Genomic DNA, 23380 nt, shown 5'->3' on the forward strand with positions numbered 1-23380 from the left:
CAATGACAAATTTACTTTAAAGCAATGACAAGGTTGCGTAATTAATAAGCAGTGGCCTGCCTGTGTGATAAACACTGTCGCACTGTTGTCACATTTCTTCATTGACTTTATCATAGATCGTAAAAAATATTTGGCAACAATGGAAATGAATAATTACTTTTTATGAAAGTCTAGAAGTAATGTCTTAGGGGGCCGCCTCCAAGAGTGTTTGGTGTTTGTAACGGAACGGAAGAACTTCGCACAGGATGTTTAATGACGCTTGTACGTGTCTTTTAGCCACTTGTGGGTGGTACGATTGCACTAAAAGTGTACGTGAAAACTAAAAATAATGGAAAGCATAAAATGAATTTCATTTAATGCACTTTGGTTTCACCGACACTTCCTAATTTCGCCGAAATTTGTCAGCTGTAAGAGCTCCTTTACATCCTGTTACTACTTCCCCTTTATACTGTCACTTTTAAAAGAGTAGTACAAAAAACCGGAAGTACAAAGAAAAGAGGAAGAAGAAGGAAATTTTAATTGATTCGTGTTGATTGTTGCAGTATATTTATGACTATATTGCAATTAGTATCGTAAAGGGATGCGATTTTAAATTCTACCAGGGCAAAGGGACTCCCGGGAGAAGGGCTGGTGGCTCTTCTTCTCGCTTAAGTTCGTAAAACATTCTAAAACAACCGGAGGTACCACCATTTCTCGAGCAATTACGTGTGTGTTCTTGTTTTTTTATTCAATTAGTCCAGGGGCCCCCAAACTTTTTACCCAGGAGGTCAGTTCACTGCCCCTCTCAGACCGTTGGAGACCCATGCCGTAAAGTGGTCTATATAGCCCCTCCAGGTGATCTATTTAACAAAAGTAGGGGTCGACCTGAAGGAAAAACGATTTCGAACCCAATATAGCAAAGAAACACCAGGCACTCCCATCTCATTAATTAAGAAGCAATACTCTGTAGTTTCTTTACTTATTACTTAATAAATATCTCCTTAACAAAAACTTACAGTTTAAAAAGTTAAGTATAAGGGTTGATTAAACGCCAAAAGGTACACAAATCAGCAAGTACCCAACATTTCATTCAAGCTTAGTTGATATAATTTAAGTAATTTTGCTGCATTAACTTTTCCTTCACATTTTTTAGAATTTATTAGATGTCACAGACCCTTAAGCTGGCCAGTTCATTCATAATATTATTTGGTTATAATCATGATAAAATGTATATTATATCTTCGTTTTTAAATAGGTACTTTATTTTAACTCTATTCCAAATTATTCTTCTGATTTATCTTTAATATGCCCTTTATTCTGAAGTTGTCACATCTTATACATGCATGTTAAAGTAGAAAAAGACAAAGTTAGAGTCGGCTACTGTTTAAATTTGAATCACGGAGGATTTAAAACAATATTTCAGACTTGAATTCGTCTTACCGAAATATTCGTGAGCACAAATAACACACAGTTAATAACAAGTAGATTATTCAACAACAATTATTCATTTCTCAATTGTAATTTAATTTTACTTACAGTAAAATACTGGAATAATTAGCTGTCCTAAAAGTATGCAATACTTATTTATTTTATATTACATAACATATATATAACATTGTGAGAAGAACAGCTACATTGAGAGTGTGATTGAAGAAAACTATATTATTTGCGATAAAGCCAGATAATTATTACCTATTATTATAAACGTTTGACTACTACATAAAATAACAATTACTTTAATCGAAGAATAAACTTAAACAGACGATTTTTATTAAAAATAAAATAATCGAAATCATTGATGTATGTTGGTGTAAGCATTTTTTTAAAAAAGTTTTTAAATTTTGTAGCCTCGTAATTTTTTTTATTTTTTATAACGTTTTCTTTTTAACCTGTAATTAATGGTTTGATTATTATAGATTAATAGATATTAAAGTCAATCTACAGTGCTACTTGAACAAATATTTTGTAGATGAAAATGGCCAGCATAAGGGTCTGTGACATCTAATAAATTCTAAAAAATGTGAAGGAAAAGTTAATGCAGCAAAATTACTTAAATTATATCAACTAAGCTTGAATGAAATGTTGGGTACTTGCTGATTTGTGTACCTTTTGGCGTTTAATCAACCCTTATACTTAACTTTTTAAACTGTAAGTTTTTGTTAAGGAGATTTTTGTACCTTTTGGATAGATTTTCATTTTTGTCTATTTTGCTAAGTTACATATCTGCTTTACTGTTTTTTTTAAATTTGGAATAAGCAATTCTATCATTATAACCTGATAAGGTGTTAAGTAGGAACCGTAACTACCACTGGAGAGATCTTTTTAAAGAATGATTATAGTTGCAGTCCCCAAACCATCCTCAATAACAATTTTTTTGAGAAAGCCTTTTTATATAAAATAGGAAGGTATTTGTACGTAAAAAGCAAATTTAAACTGCGATTTCAGACCTTCCTTTTAAGAGAAGTAAGAAAAATAAACGGGCGATTACAGTACTTCTCCCTAAAAGGCAAAGAGGCAAAGATTTTGAATCGAACGACAATTCATTAATGTAAATAGGTTCACCCATTGATAATTTTAACGATTGCAGTACTTCCTCTTAGTAGGTGTAAGAGCATGATGGCACTTCACAGCCATATAGAGGAGCTTTAATCACTTCTTCGTGCTAAATTTTATCAAAATCGGACAAAGCGTTATAGAAATATTGGTAATAATAGTTTTAGAAACGGCCTTACTTTGGTGGGGCAAACTCCCCTCCATATGAGGCATAGCGACGAGACTTTTAAAGTGCAAATCTATACAAAATTTCGATTCGAATGACACTTCATTCATGAAAATCAGTTCACTTGTCGATAATTTGAAACGATTGCTATACTTCCCCTTAACTAGAGTAAGAGCAGATCGCCGCTTTAATGTTACGTAGGGGAGCCCTAACTCTATCATCCTACCAAATTTTATCAAAATCGGGCTAAGATTTACAGAGTAATTAGTAATAATAATTTTGAAGGGGGCCTTACATAAAGGGGGCTAACTCCTCTCCCATTCGGTGTACAGCGTCGAGACCCCCAAAAGGCACATCTACATAAAATTCCGAATCGAATGTCACCTCATTCATGAAAATCGGTTCTCGCGTTTAGGCGCTACGTAGTTTACAAAAAAGGTAACAACAACAACAAGAAGAAGAAGAAGAAGAAGAACAACAACAATTTCTGAAAATGCCGTTTTTGCTCATTTTCGGCAACTTTTTTCTCAAAATCTATTAGGTCTGGAAGGTCGCAAAAAAATTACAGTTATAAAGTAGGGTTTGCCCTATATTTTAAAGAAAATTTGGGAATTTTATCTTTTATAGAAAAAGAGAAAAAAATTGTCAAAGTTGGGTGTTTTTTAACGTTACGCTTTTTCGTGCAGTTTTTGACGATCAACCCTTATACAACTGTCCTACCGGACAGTTTTAATTAAGATATTTAAATTTCAACATTAAGATATTTTTCATAAAACTATTTGTTACACAATGTAAAATTACTTTAATAAATGTTTTGAAATCATAAAATAAATATACAAACACAGTACCTAATAGATAGTTTTATTTTAATTAACTGAAAATTACTTTTATGATGGGGGTCGATGGAGATTTCCAAAAATTATTTAGGGGGATCCATGGTCAAAAAAAGTTTGGCGACCCCCTGCCCTAGGGCTAAGATTGTCCTTTTCTTTAGTTCTGTGATTTATTTATTTATTAATTTTTTTTTTCAAAATACCAGATCGAAAATCGTCAAAGAATTATGACTTAGATCTATATTACTTTCACTTAATCTCGCTTGGAGGAAGCTATTCTTAATATTGACATTTCTGTTTATTTCCGGACCAGACTCGAAATAATTGCAATATTGTGAATTCCCACGTAAGCCTGTGGTGTTAGATCAAACTGAAACTGCACTTTGTACCCACTTATAGATCAAGATCTAAAAAGCATCTCAATTCTAGTGCACAGTTTGTTTTTTTTGCTCTAGCACATACGCACGCGCACTGATTCACCAGCAAAAACTGTTGCATCATGGTTAATTTTATATAATTACGATATTTTACACTTTCTTTAAATGGGCGAGTTTTGTTTTGTTTTCCTGAAAATCTTAGAGAAGCGTTGTTATTTTTTTTAAGAAAAGGGGAAGTTAAGTTGTTAAAAACCAGTTGCCCAGCCCAGTTTTATAAGATCAACCATTAGAGGTTACACGTTAGCTGAAATAATACACCATAGATCTATTAGGCTTTCCGGTTATTGCGGACCAAAATATATCGTATGTAAAGGTTAACACAATTATCTTAAAACTTAAAAAGAATACCGGAATAAATGTACCTAAATTTCCAATAGAAATTGCTTTAAAGGAACTTAACCTAAAAACTGGGTATCCTTAAAATCGCAACTGGTCGGTCAGCTTTGACCCGAAACTTTAAAAGCACATTACTTTTAAAAGGTCATCGATATAATTAAAGATGATTTAGTTTTTCTTAGAAAATTTATTTAGCAAACGAAAATTATTAATATTAATAGTAAGGAGGCTATTTCCGTAGAATCTAACTCGAGTGTGCAGTACTTTTAACAAATGTTCCTGCACACTCTAAAGGTGACCTAATCCTAAATGAATTTAAACCTAAGGGGGGTTGAAATACTTTTATAAATTTCTTTCAACCCCGGATTAAAAGCCTAAATCTAACATTCTCGCAATAAATACACTTATACTGATAAAATCATTCATACCAATAAATACATTCACGCCAATAAATACACTCACACCAATAAATACTTTCATGCCAATAAATACACTCACGCTATTAAACACAACTACTACTCAGTCATACAAGGGGAAAGTACTCGATATTCCTTTCCCCTAAAAGAACTAAACTAAGCTAACCTAATCTATACCTAAATTTTATTATAATAATTTATATTTTTCAAGAAATCAAATAGCCTCCTTACATAAGGAGAACCCTCTTGGAGAATTGCGCGCTGGTCATGTGGCAGGCCTGCTGATTCCCTCTGGGTTCGCAGTGCCTGACACCCTTCCAACACGTGCGACTCTGTCAGCCTTTCTCGGCATCGCGGGCACCTCGGCCTTCTTTCGGCAATGAGGAGGTACCCATGTGTCACACGTGTATGTCCAATCCTTAGCCTCTTTAAATTACCGATTCATGCCGCGGGTAGTTCTCGACTTTGGCATTTCGCACACATGGCTTATTCAGATACATTATCCCACTGACTTTGCCACTTTTAATAGTTAATTCCAACAAAAAGGCCACGCAAAAGAAAAACACGCGGGTCAATTTGACGATACCATCGTCGGTATCGATACCAGTTGAGATTAAAACTAATCACCTTTGGCATTTCGCACACATGGCTTATTCAGATACATTATCCCACTGACTTTGCCACTTTTAATAGTTAATTCCAACAAAAAGGCCACGCAAAAGAAAAACACGCGGGTCAATTTGACGATACCATCGTCGGTATCGATACCAGTTGAGATTAAAACTAATCACCTAAAACATCACGCACAATAGAGAAATAAACATGCAGCAAATCGAACTTTTTTGTGACTCAATCGTACTTTATGTAGGAGTTGAAGATCAATATTAACAAAGTATTACCTAGTTTTGAAGATAATGCAAGCTGAAGTTTTTATAGTTTCAAACCTGCCCTGACTTTACGTCTCCAGTATCTCCCGTACATATTCATCAGATCGTAATGAAATTTGCACTTCCTTCCGGTCAAAGATTTCTTCTTTTTTTTAGCTCAGAAGTTTTGTTCCTTTTTTGTTTTTACCTTTAAAGACTGTCTATTTTTTCAGGCAGGCTTTACGTCCAACTACCAAATTGGGTGTCATGGACGGAGGCGACTAGCAAACATACTTTACTGTAAATTTCTTTAATTAACCTTTAAATAAAATCCAAGGCCTAGACACCGGGTAATCGAACCCAGTACATATTAGCTTTACAGGTCTCTTTAAAGACTACACAGGTGATAAAGCCGTAATAGCACGGCTAGAGGAATGTTTAACCATCCCTCTCTCCCAGAAGTGCCCTTAATGGAAATTTCCCAGGAAAAAATGTTCCGTATAGAAGTTAATGCCTGTAAATTAAGGGAAGGGGTTAGCTATGCGGTTAGCGTATTGGATTCCCACGCGGAGGTCCCGGAGGGTTCGAATCCAGCTGCTGACCCTTAGATTTTATCTTCCTAGGAGCTTCTTACAGCTCACTGTCCGGTGGATTATCTGTAACGAGTGAACACTGTTCGGAGGCCGGCAGTGCACTGAAAAAAGCTCCGGGCGACAATAACCTGAGATGTTGATGCGCCTTAAATAATTAAAAAAAAAAAATACGTGTAATTAGTGACCCAAATTAGAAAGAAAATCGGAAACGTTTCAGCGAAAATCCTTTTAAAAAAAACTATTTCAGCAAAAACTATACATCCGGTAAATCACAAAACCGGAAATGTGCGTGACTACAATTAAAGCAAAATCTACTGATTCATTTTTAACAGTGAACTTGAAATCATTATTTCACACCTACCAAAACTAGTAAACATAATTTTTTACTCTTACATTAAACTGGGCAGAATTAAAAATTAAATAAAAATATTTACTAACCACTTTAAATTTGGCCAATGATGGTAGTTTCTTTTTAAATCCAGAGACCGCTTTGATAAAGGTATCCGGACTTACGTTGCCGGAAGTGATATCTTTCAGCGTTTCACCAAGTCCGTTCATCAACGCTGTACCTACATCCTCTTCGCCCATTTTTTTTTTTTTTTTTTTATTGTATTGTAGAAAACCTTAACCTTAATGCACTAGTCTAGGTAATCGGACAACTTTTCATTTAATTTAAAGAAACTTTTTTGAAAACAAAGTACACATTTAAAATGTCGCAGCAAATGGAAATTTAAAAAACCAAAACTAAACAATTAGTGCTAATACGAGAGTGAAATACACCAAATGAATCCAAAACAAAAAAACACGCACTGCAAAATCTGCCGGATTAAGCCGACTGACTACACCTCCAGCACAACAACAGCGTAATTCTCTGTCAGTCTGTTGCTGAGGTATGCACATTGTTTAATAGTCGACCATTCATCCCCTCTCTACTAGATTACTCTTCTAGGTTGAGTGCATCGCTGCGCTATCTATCAGTCAATGCTTGCACCACATCTCCATTAATCTTAATCTAATCAACTTTTTGCCACTTAATGTATTAATTATAGGTACTAACTTAAAAAAAACGGAGTAAAAAAAACAGCTAAATTTAGTAGGCATCAACATTATTTACGTAGACTATAAGCAAAAACATTAATTTAATTTAAACTAATTAAGCAAGATTATGATCGTTGAGAATTGTGTCAACACAGGCAAAAATGCTTTACCGCCTCAACGGAATATTCTTGAAACTGACTAACTTTTTCTTGGTATGCCAGATGATAACCAATCCATTGAATCTACACCACATTTGCAACCAAAATATCTGGAGTGCACACTCTCAGGACTTCCTGCAATTACTGTTCTCCAGGTCCTAACTAACAAACTGGGAATAATTGAACCATATTCAATTAGTTGAACCGTACAATATACTGAATACACCAATGCCTGCCGCAATCAGTCTCATAAGAACTACCCTTAAAGAAAATTTCTGCAGAAAAATGAAGTAAAAAAGTCAGATCTACGTGATGTTAATACGGAAATGCTAATGTAGGACCGAATTGGCGCCTCTACAATTAGCTACTGCGTTTGATTTGTTGTATTTCTAACAATCGAATTATTACAGCGATATTACATGGCCTTGAAAAATTAATTGTAATACATGAGAGAATATTTTAAATTCGTATTAATCGGCATACAGGAAATGACCCTCATCAGTCATAACTCATCACAAAAGAAGATAATGAAATTGCCTGGCACTAATACTGTATTTATTCTTACTTATGCTTACTTATGCGAGAAAGAAGTATTGCAATATTGTGATTTCTGTATTCGAATCCAAAATACATTCCGAAACAGATTGTCACAATAGATGCGAATGTCTACTAATATTACGAAAATTCACACCACTTTCACACTACCAAACTCGAGTTTTCCAATTTTTCCAAAATCTTCAAATATTTCAGACAAATAACATTCTTAGCAACAGTAAAAAAAAATGGTAGCCATCCATTGCAATCAAATGTAACCTTACAGAGCAGCATAACCATACCGAGAAAACTACCCCAAAACCAGTATTCAAGAAAAAATAAAGAAAGATTTGCAAACACATCACATTTCCAACCAATATTCCTGTTCTTCAGATTTTAATGAATCTTTCCCCTAATTGTAGAGAAATGTTAGCTGAATAAGTGATATACAGCTAAAATATAAACAAAATCTATCGAGCAGTTTTCGAGATATTTGAAGTTAAAGAATTCACTGTTTCAAACGAAACCTAACTTTAACACTATATATCTCGTTTCCTACTCGACAGATTTTTGCGAAATTTTATGAGAATAGTTGTCTCCATATACAGGTAAAATATAAACAAAATCTATCGAGTAGTTTACAAGATATTTGAAGTAAAAGAATTCACTGTTTCAAAGAAAACCAAACTTTAACACTAAATATCTCGTTTCCTACTCGACAGATTTTTGCGAAATATTATACAATTATAGAGAATAGTTGTCTCCATATACAGGTAAAATATAAACAAAATCTATCGAGTAGTTTTCGAGATATTTGAAGTTAAAGATTTCACTGTTTCGTTTGAATCCAAACATTAACTCTAAATATCTCGTTTCCTACTCGACAGATTTTAACGAAATTCTATGCAATTATAGACAATAGTAGTCTCCATATACAGGTAAAATATACGCAAAATCTATCAAGTAGTTTTCGAGATATTTGAGGTTAAAGATTTCACTGTTTCAAAGGAAACCAAACTTTAACACTATATATCTCGTTTCCTACTCGACAGATTTTTGCGAAATATTATACAATTATAGAGAATAGTTGTCTCCATATACAGGTAAAATATAAACAAAATCTATCGAGTAGTTTTCGAGATATTTGAAGTTAAAGATTTCACTGTTTCGTTTGAATCCAAACATTAACTATAAATATCTCGTTTCCTACTCGACAGATTTTAACGAAATTCTATGCAATTATAGACAATAGTAGTCTCCATATACAGGTAAAATATACGCAAAATCTATCAAGTAGTTTTCGAGATATTTGAGGTTAAAGATTTCACTGTTTCAAACGAAACCAAACTTTAACACTAAATATCTCGTTTCCTACTCGACAGATTTTTGCGAAATTTCATACAATTAGAGACAAAAGTTGTCTCCATATACAGGTAAAAAATACGCAAATTCTATTGAGAAGTTTTCGAGATATTTGAGGTTAAAGATTTCACTGTTTCAAACGAAACCAAACTTTAACTCTAAATATCTCCTTTTCCTACTCGACAGATTTTTGCGAAATTCTATACAATTATAGACAATAGTTGTCCCCATATACAGGTAAAATATACGCAAATTCTATCGAGAAGTTTTCGAGATATTTGAGGTTAAAGATTTCACTGTTTCAAACGATACCAAACTTTAACACTAAATATCTCGTTTCCTACTCGACAGATTTTTGCGAAATTCTATACAATTATAGACAATAGTTGTCCCCATATACAGGTAAATTATACGCAAATTCTATCGAGAAGTTTTCAAGATATTTGAGGTTAAAGATTTCACTGTTTCAAACGAAACCAAACTTTAACACTAAATATCTCGTTTCCTACTCGATAGATTTTTGCGATATTCTATACAATTATAGAGAATAGTTGTCTCCATATACAGGTAAAATATAAACAAAATCTATCGAGCAGTTTTCGAGATATTTGAAGTTAAAGAATTCACTGTTTCAAAGGAAACCAAACTTTAACACTATATATCTCGTTTCCTACTCGACAGATTTTTGCGAAATTTTATGAGAATAGTTGTCTCCATATACAGGTAAAATATAAACAAAATCTATCGAGTAGTTTACAAGATATTTGAAGTAAAAGAATTCACTGTTTCAAAGAAAACCAAACTTTAACACTAAATATCTCGTTTCCTACTCGACAGATTTTTGCGAAATTTTATACAATTATAGAGAATAGTTGTCTCCATATACAGGTAAAATATAAACAAAATCTATCGAGTAGTTTTCGAGATATTTGAAGTTAAAGATTTCACTGTTTCAAAGGAAACCAAACTTTAACACTATATATCTCGTTTCCTACTCGACAGATTTTTGCGAAATATTATACAATTATAGAGAATAGTTGTCTCCATATACAGGTAAAATATAAACAAAATCTATCGAGTAGTTTTCGAGATATTTGAAGTTAAAGATTTCACTGTTTCGTTTGAATCCAAACATTAACTCTAAATATCTCGTTTCCTACTCGACAGATTTTAACGAAATTCTATGCAATTATAGACAATAGTAGTCTCCATATACAGGTAAAATATACGCAAAATCTATCAAGTAGTTTTCGAGATATTTGAGGTTAAAGATTTCACTGTTTCAAAGGAAACCAAACTTTAACACTATATATCTCGTTTCCTACTCGACAGATTTTTGCGAAATATTATACAATTATAGAGAATAGTTGTCTCCATATACAGGTAAAAAATACGCAAATTCTATTGAGAAGTTTTCGAGATATTTGAGGTTAAAGATTTCACTGTTTCAAACGAAACCAAACTTTAACTCTAAATATCTCGTTTCCTACTCGACAGATTTTTGCGAAATTCTATACAATTATAGACAATAGTTGTCCCCATATACAGGTAAATTATACGCAAATTCTATCGAGAAGTTTTCAAGATATTTGAGGTTAAAGATTTCACTGTTTCAAACGAAACCTAACTTTAACACTAAATATCTCGTTTCCTACTCGACAGATTTTTGCGAAATTCTATACAATTATAGACAATAGTTGTCCCCATATACAGGTAAAATATACGGAAATTCTATCGAGAAGTTTTCGAGATATTTGAGGTTAAAGATTTCACTGTTTCAAACGAAACCAAACTTTAACACTAAATATCTCGTTTCCTACTCGATAGATTTTTGCGATATTCTATACAATTATAGAGAATAGTTGTCTCCATATACAGGTAAAATATACGCAAATTCTATCGAGAAGTTTTCGAGATATTTGAGGTTAAAGATTTCACTGTTTCAAACGAAACCAAACTTTAACACTAAATATCTCGTTTCCTACTCGACAGATTTTTGCGAAATTCTATACAATTATAGAGAATAGTTGTCTCCATATACAGGTAAAATATACGCAAATTCTATCGAGAAGTTTTCGAGATATTTGAGGTTAAAGATTTCACTGTTTCAAACGAAACCAAACTTTAACACTAAATATCTCGTTTCCTACTCGACAGATTTTTGCGAAATTTTATACAATTATAGAGAATAGTTGTTCCCATATACAGGTAAAATATACGCAAATTCTATCGAGAAGTTTTCGAGATATTTGAGGTTAAAGATTTCACTGTTTCAAACGAAACCAAACTTTAACACTAAATATCTCGTTTCCTACTCGACAGATTTTTGCGAAATTTCATACAATTAGAGACAAACGTTGTCTCCATATACAGGTAAAAAATACGCAAATTCTATCGAGAAGTTTTCGAGATATTTGAGGTTAAAGATTTCACTGTTTCAAACGAAACCAAACTTTAACTCTAAATATCTCGTTTCCTACTCGACAGATTTTTGCGAAATTCTATACAATTATAGACAATAGTTGTCCCCATATACAGGTAAAAAATACGCAAATTCTATTGAGAAGTTTTCGAGATATTTGAGGTTAAAGATTTCACTGTTTCGTTTGAATCCAAACATTAACTCTAAATATCTCGTTTCCTACTCGACAGATTTTAACGAAATTCTATGCAATTATAGACAATAGTAGTCTCCATATACAGGTAAAATATACGCAAAATCTATCAAGTAGTTTTCGAGATATTTGAGGTTAAAGATTTCACTGTTTCAAAGGAAACCAAACTTTAACACTATATATCTCGTTTCCTACTCGACAGATTTTTGCGAAATATTATACAATTATAGAGAATAGTTGTCTCCATATACAGGTAAAATATAAACAAAATCTATCGAGTAGTTTTCGAGATATTTGAAGTTAAAGATTTCACTGTTTCGTTTGAATCCAAACATTAACACTATATATCTCGTTTCCTACTCGACAGATTTTTGCGAAATTTTATGAGAATAGTTGTCTCCATATACAGGTAAAATATAAACAAAATCTATCGAGTAGTTTACAAGATATTTGAAGTAAAAGAATTCACTGTTTCAAAGAAAACCAAACTTTAACACTAAATATCTCGTTTCCTACTCGACAGATTTTTGCGAAATTTTATACAATTATAGAGAATAGTTGTCTCCATATACAGGTAAAATATAAACAAAATCTATCGAGTAGTTTTCGAGATATTTGAAGTTAAAGATTTCACTGTTTCAAAGGAAACCAAACTTTAACACTATATATCTCGTTTCCTACTCGACAGATTTTTGCGAAATATTATACAATTATAGAGAATAGTTGTCTCCAAATACAGGTAAAATATAAACAAAATCTATCGAGTAGTTTTCGAGATATTTGAAGTTAAAGATTTCACTGTTTCGTTTGAATCCAAACATTAACTCTAAATATCTCGTTTCCTACTCGACAGATTTTAACGAAATTCTATGCAATTATAGACAATAGTAGTCTCCATATACAGGTAAAATATACGCAAAATCTATCAAGTAGTTTTCGAGATATTTGAGGTTAAAGATTTCACTGTTTCAAAGGAAACCAAACTTTAACACTATATATCTCGTTTCCTACTCGACAGATTTTTGCGAAATATTATACAATTATAGAGAATAGTTGTCTCCATATACAGGTAAAATATAAACAAAATCTATCGAGTAGTTTTCGAGATATTTGAAGTTAAAGATTTCACTGTTTCGTTTGAATCCAAACATTAACTCTAAATATCTCGTTTCCTACTCGACAGATTTTAACGAAATTCTATGCAATTATAGACAATAGTAGTCTCCATATACAGGTAAAATTTACGCAAAATCTATCAAGTAGTTTTCGAGATATTTGAGGTTAAAGATTTCACTGTTTCAAACGAAACCAAACTTTAACACTAAATATCTCGTTTCCTACTCGACAGATTTTTGCGAAATATTATACAATTATAGAGAATAGTTGTCTCCATATACAGGTAAAATATAAACAAAATCTATCAAGTAGTTTTCGAGATATTTGAAGTTAAAGATTTCACTGTTTCGTTTGAATCCAAACATTAACTCTAAATATCTCGTTTCCTACTCGACAGATTTTAACGAAATTCTATGCAATTATAGACAATAGTAGTCTCCATATACAGGTAAAATATACGCAAAATCTATCAAGTAGTTTTCGAGATATTTGAGGTTAAAGATTTCACTGTTTCAAAGGAAACCAAACTTTAACACTATATATCTCGTTACCTACTCGACAGATTTTTGCGAAATATTATACAATTATAGAGAATAGTTGTCTCCATATACAGGTAAAATATAAACAAAATCTATCGAGTAGTTTTCGAGATATTTGAAGTTAAAGATTTCACTGTTTCGTTTGAATCCAAACATTAACTCTAAATATCTCGTTTCCTACTCGACAGATTTTAACGAAATTCTATGCAATTATAGACAATAGTAGTCTCCATATACAGGTAAAATTTACGCAAAATCTATCAAGTAGTTTTCGAGATATTTGAGGTTAAAGATTTCACTGTTTCAAAGGAAACCAAACTTTAACACTATATATCTCGTTTCCTACTCGACAGATTTTTGCGAAATATTATACAATTATAGAGAATAGTTGTCTCCATATACAGGTAAAATATAAACAAAATCTATCGAGTAGTTTTCGAGATATTTGAAGTTAAAGATTTCACTGTTTCGTTTGAATCCAAACATTAACTCTAAATATCTCGTTTCCTACTCGACAGATTTTAACGAAATTCTATGCAATTATAGACAATAGTAGTCTCCATATACAGGTAAAATATACGCAAAATCTATCAAGTAGTTTTCGAGATATTTGAGGTTAAAGATTTCACTGTTTCAAACGAAACCAAACTTTAACACTAAATATCTCGTTTCCTACTCGACAGATTTTTGCGAAATTCTATACAATTATAGAGAATAGTTGTCTCCATATACAGGTAAAATATACGCAAATTCTATCGAGAAGTTTTCGAGATACTTGAGGTTAAAGATTTCACTGTTTCAAACGAAACCAAACTTTAACACTAAATATCTCGTTTCCTACTCGACAGATTTTTGCGAAATTTTATACAATTATAGAGAATAGTTGTTCCCATATACAGGTAAAATATACGCAAATTCTATCGAGAAGTTTTCGAGATATTTGAGGTTAAAGATTTCACTGTTTCAAACGAAACCAAACTTTAACACTAAATATCTCGTTTCCTACTCGACAGATTTTTGCGAAATTTTATACAATTATAGACAATAGTTGTCCCCATATACAGGTAAAATATACGCAAATTCTATCGAGAAGTTTTCGAGATATTTGAGGTTAAAGATTTCACTGTTTCAAACGAAACCAAACTTTAACACTAAATATCTCGTTTCCTACTTGACAGATTTTTACAAAATTCTACACAATAATAGACAATTGTTGTCTCCATATACAGGTAAAATAGAAAAAAAATCTATCGATTAGTTTTCGAGATATTTGAGGTTAAAGATTTCACTGTTTCAAACGAAACCAAACTTTAACACTAAATATCTCGTTTCCTACTCGACAGATTTTTGCGAAATTTTATACAATTATAGAGAATAGTTGTCTCTATATACAGGTAAAATATACGCAAATTCTATCGAGAAGTTTTCGAGATATTTGAGGTTAAAGATTTCACTGTTTCAAACGAAACCAAACTTTAACACTAAATATCTCGTTTCCTACTCGACAGATTTTTGCGAAATTCTATACAATTATAGAGAATAGTTGTCCCCATATACAGGTAAAATATACGCAAATTCTATCGAGAAGTTTTCGAGATATTTGAGGTTAAAGATTTCACTGTTTCAAACGAAACCAAACTTTAACACTAAATATCTCGTTTCCTACTCGACAGATTTTTGCGAAATTCTATACAATTATAGAGAATAGTTGTCTCCATATACAGGTAAATTATACGCAAATTCTAGCGAGAAGTTTTCGAGATATTTGAGGTTAAAGATTTCACTGTTTCAAACGAAACCAAACTTTAACACTAAATATCTCGTTTCCTACTTGACAGATTTTTACAAAATTCTACACAATAATAGACAATTGTTGTCTCCATGTACAGGTAAAATAGAAAAAAAATCTATCGATTAGTTTTCGAGATATTTGAGGTTAAAGATTTCACTGTTTCAAACGAAACCAAATTTTAACACTAAATATCTCGTTTCCTACTCGACAGATTTTTGCGAAATTTTATACAATTATAGAGAATAGTTGTCTCCATATACAGGTAAAATATACGCAAATTCTATCGAGAAGTTTTCGAGATATTTGAGGTTAAAGATTTCACTGTTTCAAACGAAACCAAACTTTAACACTAAATATCTCGTTTCCTACTTGACAGATTTTTACAAAATTCTACACAATAATAGACAATTGTTGTCTCCATGTACAGGTAAAATAGAAAAAAAATCTATCGATTAGTTTTCGAGATATTTGAGGTTAAAAATTTCACTGTTTCAAACGAAACCAAACTTTAACACTAAATATCTCGTTTCCTACTCGACAGATTTTTGCGAAATTCTATACAATTATAGAGAATAGTTGTCTCCATATACAGGTAAAATATACGCAAATTCTATCGAGAAGTTTTCGAGATATTTGAGGTTAAAGATTTCACTGTTTCAAACGAAACCAAACTTTAACACTAAATATCTCGTTTCCTACTCGACAGATTTTTGCGAAATTCAATACAATTATAGAGAATAGTTGTCTCCATATACAGGTAAAATATACGCAAATTCTATCAAAAAGTTTTCGAGATATTTGAGGTTAAAGATTTCACTGTTTCAAACGAAACCAAACTTTAACAATAAATATCTCGTTTCCTACTCGACAGATTTTTGCGAAATTCAATACAATTATAGAGAATAGTTGTCTCCATATACAGGTAAAATATACGCAAATTCTAGCGAGAAGTTTTCGAGATATTTGAGGTTAAAGATTTCACTGTTTCAAACGAAACCAAACTTTAACACTAAATATCTCGTTTCCTACTTGACAGATTTTTACAAAATTCTACACAATAATAGACAATTGTTGTCTCCATATACAGGTAAAATAGAAAAAAAATCTATCGATTAGTTTTCGAGATATTTGAGGTTAAAGATTTCACTGTTTCAAACGAAACCAAACTTTAACAATAAATATCTCGTTTCCTACTCGACAGATTTTTGCGAAATTCAATACAATTATAGAGAATAGTTGTCTCCATATACAGGTAAAATATACGCAAATTCTAGCGAGAAGTTTTCGAGATATTTGAGGTTAAAGATTTCACTGTTTCAAACGAAACCAAACTTTAACACTAAATATCTCGTTTCCTACTTGACAGATTTTTACAAAATTCTACACAATAATAGACAATAGTAGTCTCCATATACAGGTAAAATAGAAAAAAAATCTATCGATTAGTTTTCGAGATATTTGAGGTTAAAGATTTCACTGTTTCAAACGAAACCAAACTTTAACACTAAATATCTCGTTTCCTACTCGACAGATTTTTGCGAAATTCAATACAATTATAGAGAATAGTTGTCTCCATATACAGGTAAAATATACGCAAATTCTAGCGAGAAGTTTTCGAGATATTTGAGGTTAAAGATTTCACTGTTTCAAACGAAACCAAACTTTAACACTAAATATCTCGTTTCCTACTCGACAGATTTTTGCGAAATTTTATACAATTATAGAGAATAGTTGTCTCCATATACAGGTAAAATATACGCAAATTCTATCGAGAAGTTTTCGAGATATTTGAGGTTAAAGATTTCACTGTTTCAAACGAAACCAAACTTTAACACTAAATATCTCGTTTCCTACTCGACAGATTTTTGCGAAATTTTATACAATTATAGAGAATAGTTGTCTCCATATACAGGTAAAATATACGCAAATTCTATCGAGAAGTTTTCGAGATATTTGAGGTTAAAGATTTCACTGTTTCAAACGAAACCAAACTTTAACACTAAATATCTCGTTTCCTACTCGACAGATTTTTGCGAAATTCTATACAATTATAGAGAATAGTTGTCTCCATATACAGGTAAAATATACGCAAATTCTAGCGAGAAGTTTTCGAGATATTTGAGGTTAAAGATTTCACTGTTTCAAACGAAACCAAATTTTAACACTAAATATCTCGTTTCCTACTCGACAGATTTTTGCGAAATTTTATACAATTATAGAGAATAGTTGTCTCCATATACAGGTAAAATATACGCAAATTCTATCGAGAAGTTTTCGAGATATTTGAGGTTAAAGATTTCACTGTTTCAAACGAAACCAAACTTTAACACTAAATATCTCGTTTCCTACTCGACAGTTTTTTGCGAAATTCAATACAATTATAGAGAATAGTTGTCTCCATATACAGGTAAAATATACGCAAATTCTAGCGAGAAGTTTTCGAGATATTTGAGGTTAAAGATTTCACTGTTTCAAACGAAACCAAACTTTAACACTAAATATCTCGTTTCCTACTTGACAGATTTTTACAAAATTCTACACAATAATAGACAATTGTTGTCTCCATGTACAGGTAAAATAGAAAAAAAATCTATCGATTAGTTTTCGAGATATTTGAGGTTAAAGATTTCACTGTTTCAAACGAAACCAAACTTTAACACTAAATATCTCGTTTCCTACTCGACAGATTTTTGCGAAATTTTATACAATTATAGAGAATAGTTGTCTCCATATACAGGTAAAATATACGCAAATTCTATCGAGAAGTTTTCGAGATATTTGAGGTTAAAGATTTCACTGTTTCAAACGAAACCAAACTTTAACACTAAATATCTCGTTTCCTACTCGACAGATTTTTGCGAAATTCTATACAATTATAGAGAATAGTTGTCTCCATATACAGGTAAAATATACGCAAATTCTAGCGAGAAGTTTTCGAGATATTTGAGGTTAAAGATTTCACTGTTTCAAACGAAACCAAACTTTAACACTAAATATCTCGTTTCCTACTCGACAGATTTTTGCGAAATTCTATACAATTATAGAGAATAGTTGTCTCCATATACAGGTAAAATATACGCAAATTCTATCGAGAAGTTTTCGAGATATTTGAGGTTAAAGATTTCACTGTTTCAAACGAAACCAAACTTTAACACTAAATATCTCGTTTCCTACTCGACAGATTTTTGCGAAATTCTATACAATTATAGAGAATAGTTGTCTCCATATACAGGTAAAATATACGCAAATTCTAGCGAGAAGTTTTCGAGATATTTGAGGTTAAAGATTTTACTGTTTCAAACGAATCCAAACTTTAACACTAAATATCTCGTTTCCTACTTGACAGATTTTTACAAAATTCTACACAATAATAGACAATTGTTGTCTCCATGTACAGGTAAAATAGAAAAAAAATCTATCGATTAGTTTTCGAGATATTTGAGGTTAAAGATTTCACTGTTTCAAACGAAACCAAACTTTAACACTAAATATCTCGTTTCCTACTCGACAGATTTTTGCGAAATTTTATACAATTATAGAGAATAGTTGTCTCCATATACAGGTAAAATATACGCAAATTCTATCGAGAAGTTTTCGAGATATTTGAGGTTAAAGATTTCACTGTTTCAAACGAAACCAAACTTTAACACTAAATATCTCGTTTCCTACTCGACAGATTTTTGCGAAATTCAATACAATTATAGAGAATAGTTGTCTCCATATACAGGTAAAATATACGCAAATTCTATCGAGAAGTTTTCGAGATATTTGAGGTTAAAGATTTCACTGTTTCAAACGAAACCAAACTTTAACACTAAATATCTCGTTTCCTACTCGACAGATTTTTGCGAAATTCAATACAATTATAGAGAATAGTTGTCTCCATATACAGGTAAAATATACGCAAATTCTAGCGAGAAGTTTTCGAGATATTTGAGGTTAAAGATTTCACTGTTTCAAACGAAACCAAACTTTAACACTAAATATCTCGTTTCCTACTCGACAGATTTTTGCGAAATTCTATACAATTATAGAGAATAGTTGTCTCCATATACAGGTAAAATATACGCAAATTCTATCGAGAAGTTTTCGAGATATTTGAGGTTAAAGATTTCACTGTTTCAAACGAAACCAAACTTTAACACTAAATATCTCGTTTCCTACTCGACAGATTTTTGCGAAATTCTATACAATTATAGAGAATAGTTGTCTCCATATACAGGTAAAATATACGCAAATTCTAGCGAGAAGTTTTCGAGATATTTGAGGTTAAAGATTTCACTGTTTCAAACGAAACCAAACTTTAACACTAAATATCTCGTTTCCTACTCGACAGATTTTTGCGAAATTTTATACAATTATAGAGAATAGTTGTCTCCATATACAGGTAAAATATACGCAAATTCTATCGAGAAGTTTTCGAGATATTTGAGGTTAAAGATTTCACTGTTTCAAACGAAACCAAACTTTAACACTAAATATCTCGTTTCCTACTCGACAGATTTTTGCGAAATTCAATACAATTATAGAGAATAGTTGTCTCCATATACAGGTAAAATATACGCAAATTCTAGCGAGAAGTTTTCGAGATATTTGAGGTTAAAGATTTCACTGTTTCAAACGAAACCAAACTTTAACACTAAATATCTCGTTTCCTACTTGACAGATTTTTACAAAATTCTACACAATAATAGACAATTGTTGTCTCCATGTACAGGTAAAATAGAAAAAAAATCTATCGATTAGTTTTCGAGATATTTGAGGTTAAAGATTTCACTGTTTCAAACGAAACCAAACTTTAACACTAAATATCTCGTTTCCTACTCGACAGATTTTTGCGAAATTTTATACAATTATAGAGAATAGTTGTCTCCATATACAGGTAAAATATACGCAAATTCTATCGAGAAGTTTTCGAGATATTTGAGGTTAAAGATTTCACTGTTTCAAACGAAACCAAACTTTAACACTAAATATCTCGTTTCCTACTCGACAGATTTTTGCGAAATTCTATACAATTATAGAGAATAGTTGTCTCCATATATAGGTAAAATATACGCAAATTCTAGCGAGAAGTTTTCGAGATATTTGAGGTTAAAGATTTCACAGTTTCAAACGAAACCAAACTTTAACACTAAATATCTCGTTTCCTACTCGACAGATTTTTGCGAAATTCTATACAATTATAGAGAATAGTTGTCTCCATATACAGGTAAAATATACGCAAATTCTATCGAGAAGTTTTCGAGATATTTGAGGTTAAAGATTTCACTGTTTCAAACGAAACCAAACTTTAACACTAAATATCTCGTTTCCTACTCGACAGATTTTTGCGAAATTCTATACAATTATAGAGAATAGTTGTCTCCATATACAGGTAAAATATACGCAAATTCTAGCGAGAAGTTTTCGAGATATTTTAGGTTAAAGATTTTACTGTTTCAAACGAATCCAAACTTTAACACTAAATATCTCGTTTCCTACTTGACAGATTTTTACAAAATTCTACACAATAATAGACAATTGTTGTCTCCATGTACAGGTAAAATAGAAAAAAAATCTATCGATTAGTTTTCGAGATATTTGAGGTTAAAGATTTCACTGTTTCAAACGAAACCAAACTTTAACACTAAATATCTCGTTTCCTACTCGACAGATTTTTGCGAAATTCTATACAATTATAGAGAATAGTTGTCTCCATATACAGGTAAAATATACGCAAATTCTAGCGAGAAGTTTTCGAGATATTTGAGGTTAAAGATTTCACTGTTTCAAACGAAACCAAACTTTAACACTAAATATCTCGTTTCCTACTCGACAGATTTTTGCGAAATTTTATACAATTATAGAGAATAGTTGTCTCCATATACAGGTAAAATATACGCAAATTCTATCGAGAAGTTTTCGAGATATTTGAGGTTAAAGATTTCACTGTTTCAAACGAAACCAAACTTTAACACTAAATATCTCGTTTCCTACTCGACAGATTTTTGCGAAATTCAATACAATTATAGAGAATAGTTGTCTCCATATACAGGTAAAATATACGCAAATTCTAGCGAGAAGTTTTCGAGATATTTGAGGTTAAAGATTTCACTGTTTCAAACGAAACCAAACTTTAACACTAAATATCTCGTTTCCTACTTGACAGATTTTTACAAAATTCTACACAATAATAGACAATTGTTATCTCCATGTACAGGTAAAATAGAAAAAAAATCTATCGATTAGTTTTCGAGATATTTGAGGTTAAAGATTTCACTGTTTCAAACGAAACCAAACTTTAACACTAAATATCTCGTTTCCTACTCGACAGATTTTTCCGAAATTTTATACAATTATAGAGAATAGTTGTCTCCATATACAGGTAAAATATACGCAAATTCTATCGAGAAGTTTTCGAGATATTTGAGGTTAAAGATTTCACTGTTTCAAACGAAACCAAACTTTAACACTAAATATCTCGTTTCCTACTCGACAGATTTTTGCGAAATTCTATACAATTATAGAGAATAGTTGTCTCCATATACAGGTATAATATACGCAAATTCTAGCGAGAAGTTTTCGAGATATTTGAGGTTAAAGATTTCACTGTTTCAAACGAAACCAAACTTTAACACTAAATATCTCGTTTCCTACTCGACAGATTTTTGCGAAATTCTATACAATTATAGAGAATAGTTGTCTCCATATACAGGTAAAATATACGCAAATTCTATCGAGAAGTTTTCGAGATATTTGAGGTTAAAGATTTCACTGTTTCAAACGAAACCAAACTTTAACACTAAATATCTCGTTTCCTACTCGACAGATTTTTGCGAAATTCTATACAATTATAGAGAATAGTTGTCTCCATATACAGGTAAAATATACGCAAATTCTAGCGAGAAGTTTTCGAGATATTTGAGGTTAAAGATTTTACTGTTTCAAACGAATCCAAACTTTAACACTAAATATCTCGTTTCCTACTTGACAGATTTTTACAAAATTCTACACAATAATAGACAATTGTTGTCTCCATGTACAGGTAAAATAGAAAAAAAATCTATCGATTAGTTTTCGAGATATTTGAGGTTAAAGATTTCACTGTTTCAAACGAAACCAAACTTTAACACTAAATATCTCGTTTCCTACTCGACAGATTTTTGCGAAATTTTATACAATTATAGAGAATAGTTGTCTCCATATACAGGTAAAATATACGCAAATTCTATCGAGAAGTTTTCGAGATATTTGAGGTTAAAGATTTCACTGTTTCAAACGAAACCAAACTTTAACACTAAATATCTCGTTTCCTACTCGACAGATTTTTGCGAAATTCAATACAATTATAGAGAATAGTTGTCTCCATATACAGGTAAAATATACGCAAATTCTATCGAGAAGTTTTCGAGATATTTGAGGTTAAAGATTTCACTGTTTCAAACGAAAACAAACTTTAACACTAAATATCTCGTTTCCTACTCGACAGATTTTTGCGAAATTCAATACAATTATAGAGAATAGTTGTCTCCATATACAGGTAAAATATACGCAAATTCTAGCGAGAAGTTTTCGAGATATTTGAGGTTAAAGATTTCACTGTTTCAAACGAAACCAAACTTTAACACTAAATATCTCGTTTCCTACTTGACAGATTTTTACAAAATTCTACACAATAATAGACAATTGTTGTCTCCATGTACAGGTAAAATAGAAAAAAAATCTATCGATTAGTTTTCGAGATATTTGAGGTTAAAGATTTCACTGTTTCAAACGAAACCAAACTTTAACACTAAATATCTCGTTTCCTACTCGACAGATTTTTGCGAAATTTTATACAATTATAGAGAATAGTTGTCTCCATATACAGGTAAAATATACGCAAATTCTATCGAGAAGTTTTCGAGATATTTGAGGTTAAAGATTTCACTGTTTCAAACGAAACCAAACTTTAACACTAAATATCTCGTTTCCTACTCGACAGATTTTTGCGAAATTTTATACAATTATAGAGAATAGTTGTCTCCATATACAGGTAAAATATACGCAAATTCTATCGAGAAGT

The 23380-nt window shown here is 31.6% G+C and overlaps 1 protein-coding gene and 1 long non-coding RNA gene across 10 annotated transcripts in view; one reads left to right on the plus strand and one right to left on the minus strand.

Moving 5' to 3' along the window:
• The window catches only part of LOC141459631 (calpain-A-like), a 74254-nt gene that overhangs the window by 28841 nt on the left and 22033 nt on the right, over positions 1-23380 (minus strand). Inside the window, exon 1 of one of the 6 annotated variants that reach the window (XM_074138896.1) lies at positions 6618-7063. The exons of the other annotated variants lie outside the window; for them this stretch is intronic. Coding sequence (XP_073994997.1) covers positions 6618-6767 — 150 coding nt within the window. The 5' untranslated portion in view covers positions 6768-7063. Of the gene's footprint in view, positions 1-6617; positions 7064-23380 lie in introns of those variants that run through there. 6 annotated transcript variants of the gene reach the window in all.
• Positions 1-23380, plus strand: part of LOC141459650 (uncharacterized) — a 68638-nt gene that overhangs the window by 23496 nt on the left and 21762 nt on the right. The gene's annotated exons all lie outside the window — the stretch shown is intronic.

This window comes from Rhodnius prolixus, unplaced genomic scaffold (genome assembly GCF_049639745.1).
Source record: "Rhodnius prolixus isolate KJV_2025 unplaced genomic scaffold, Rpr scaffold_17, whole genome shotgun sequence".
Taxonomy (NCBI): domain Eukaryota; kingdom Metazoa; phylum Arthropoda; class Insecta; order Hemiptera; family Reduviidae; genus Rhodnius; species Rhodnius prolixus.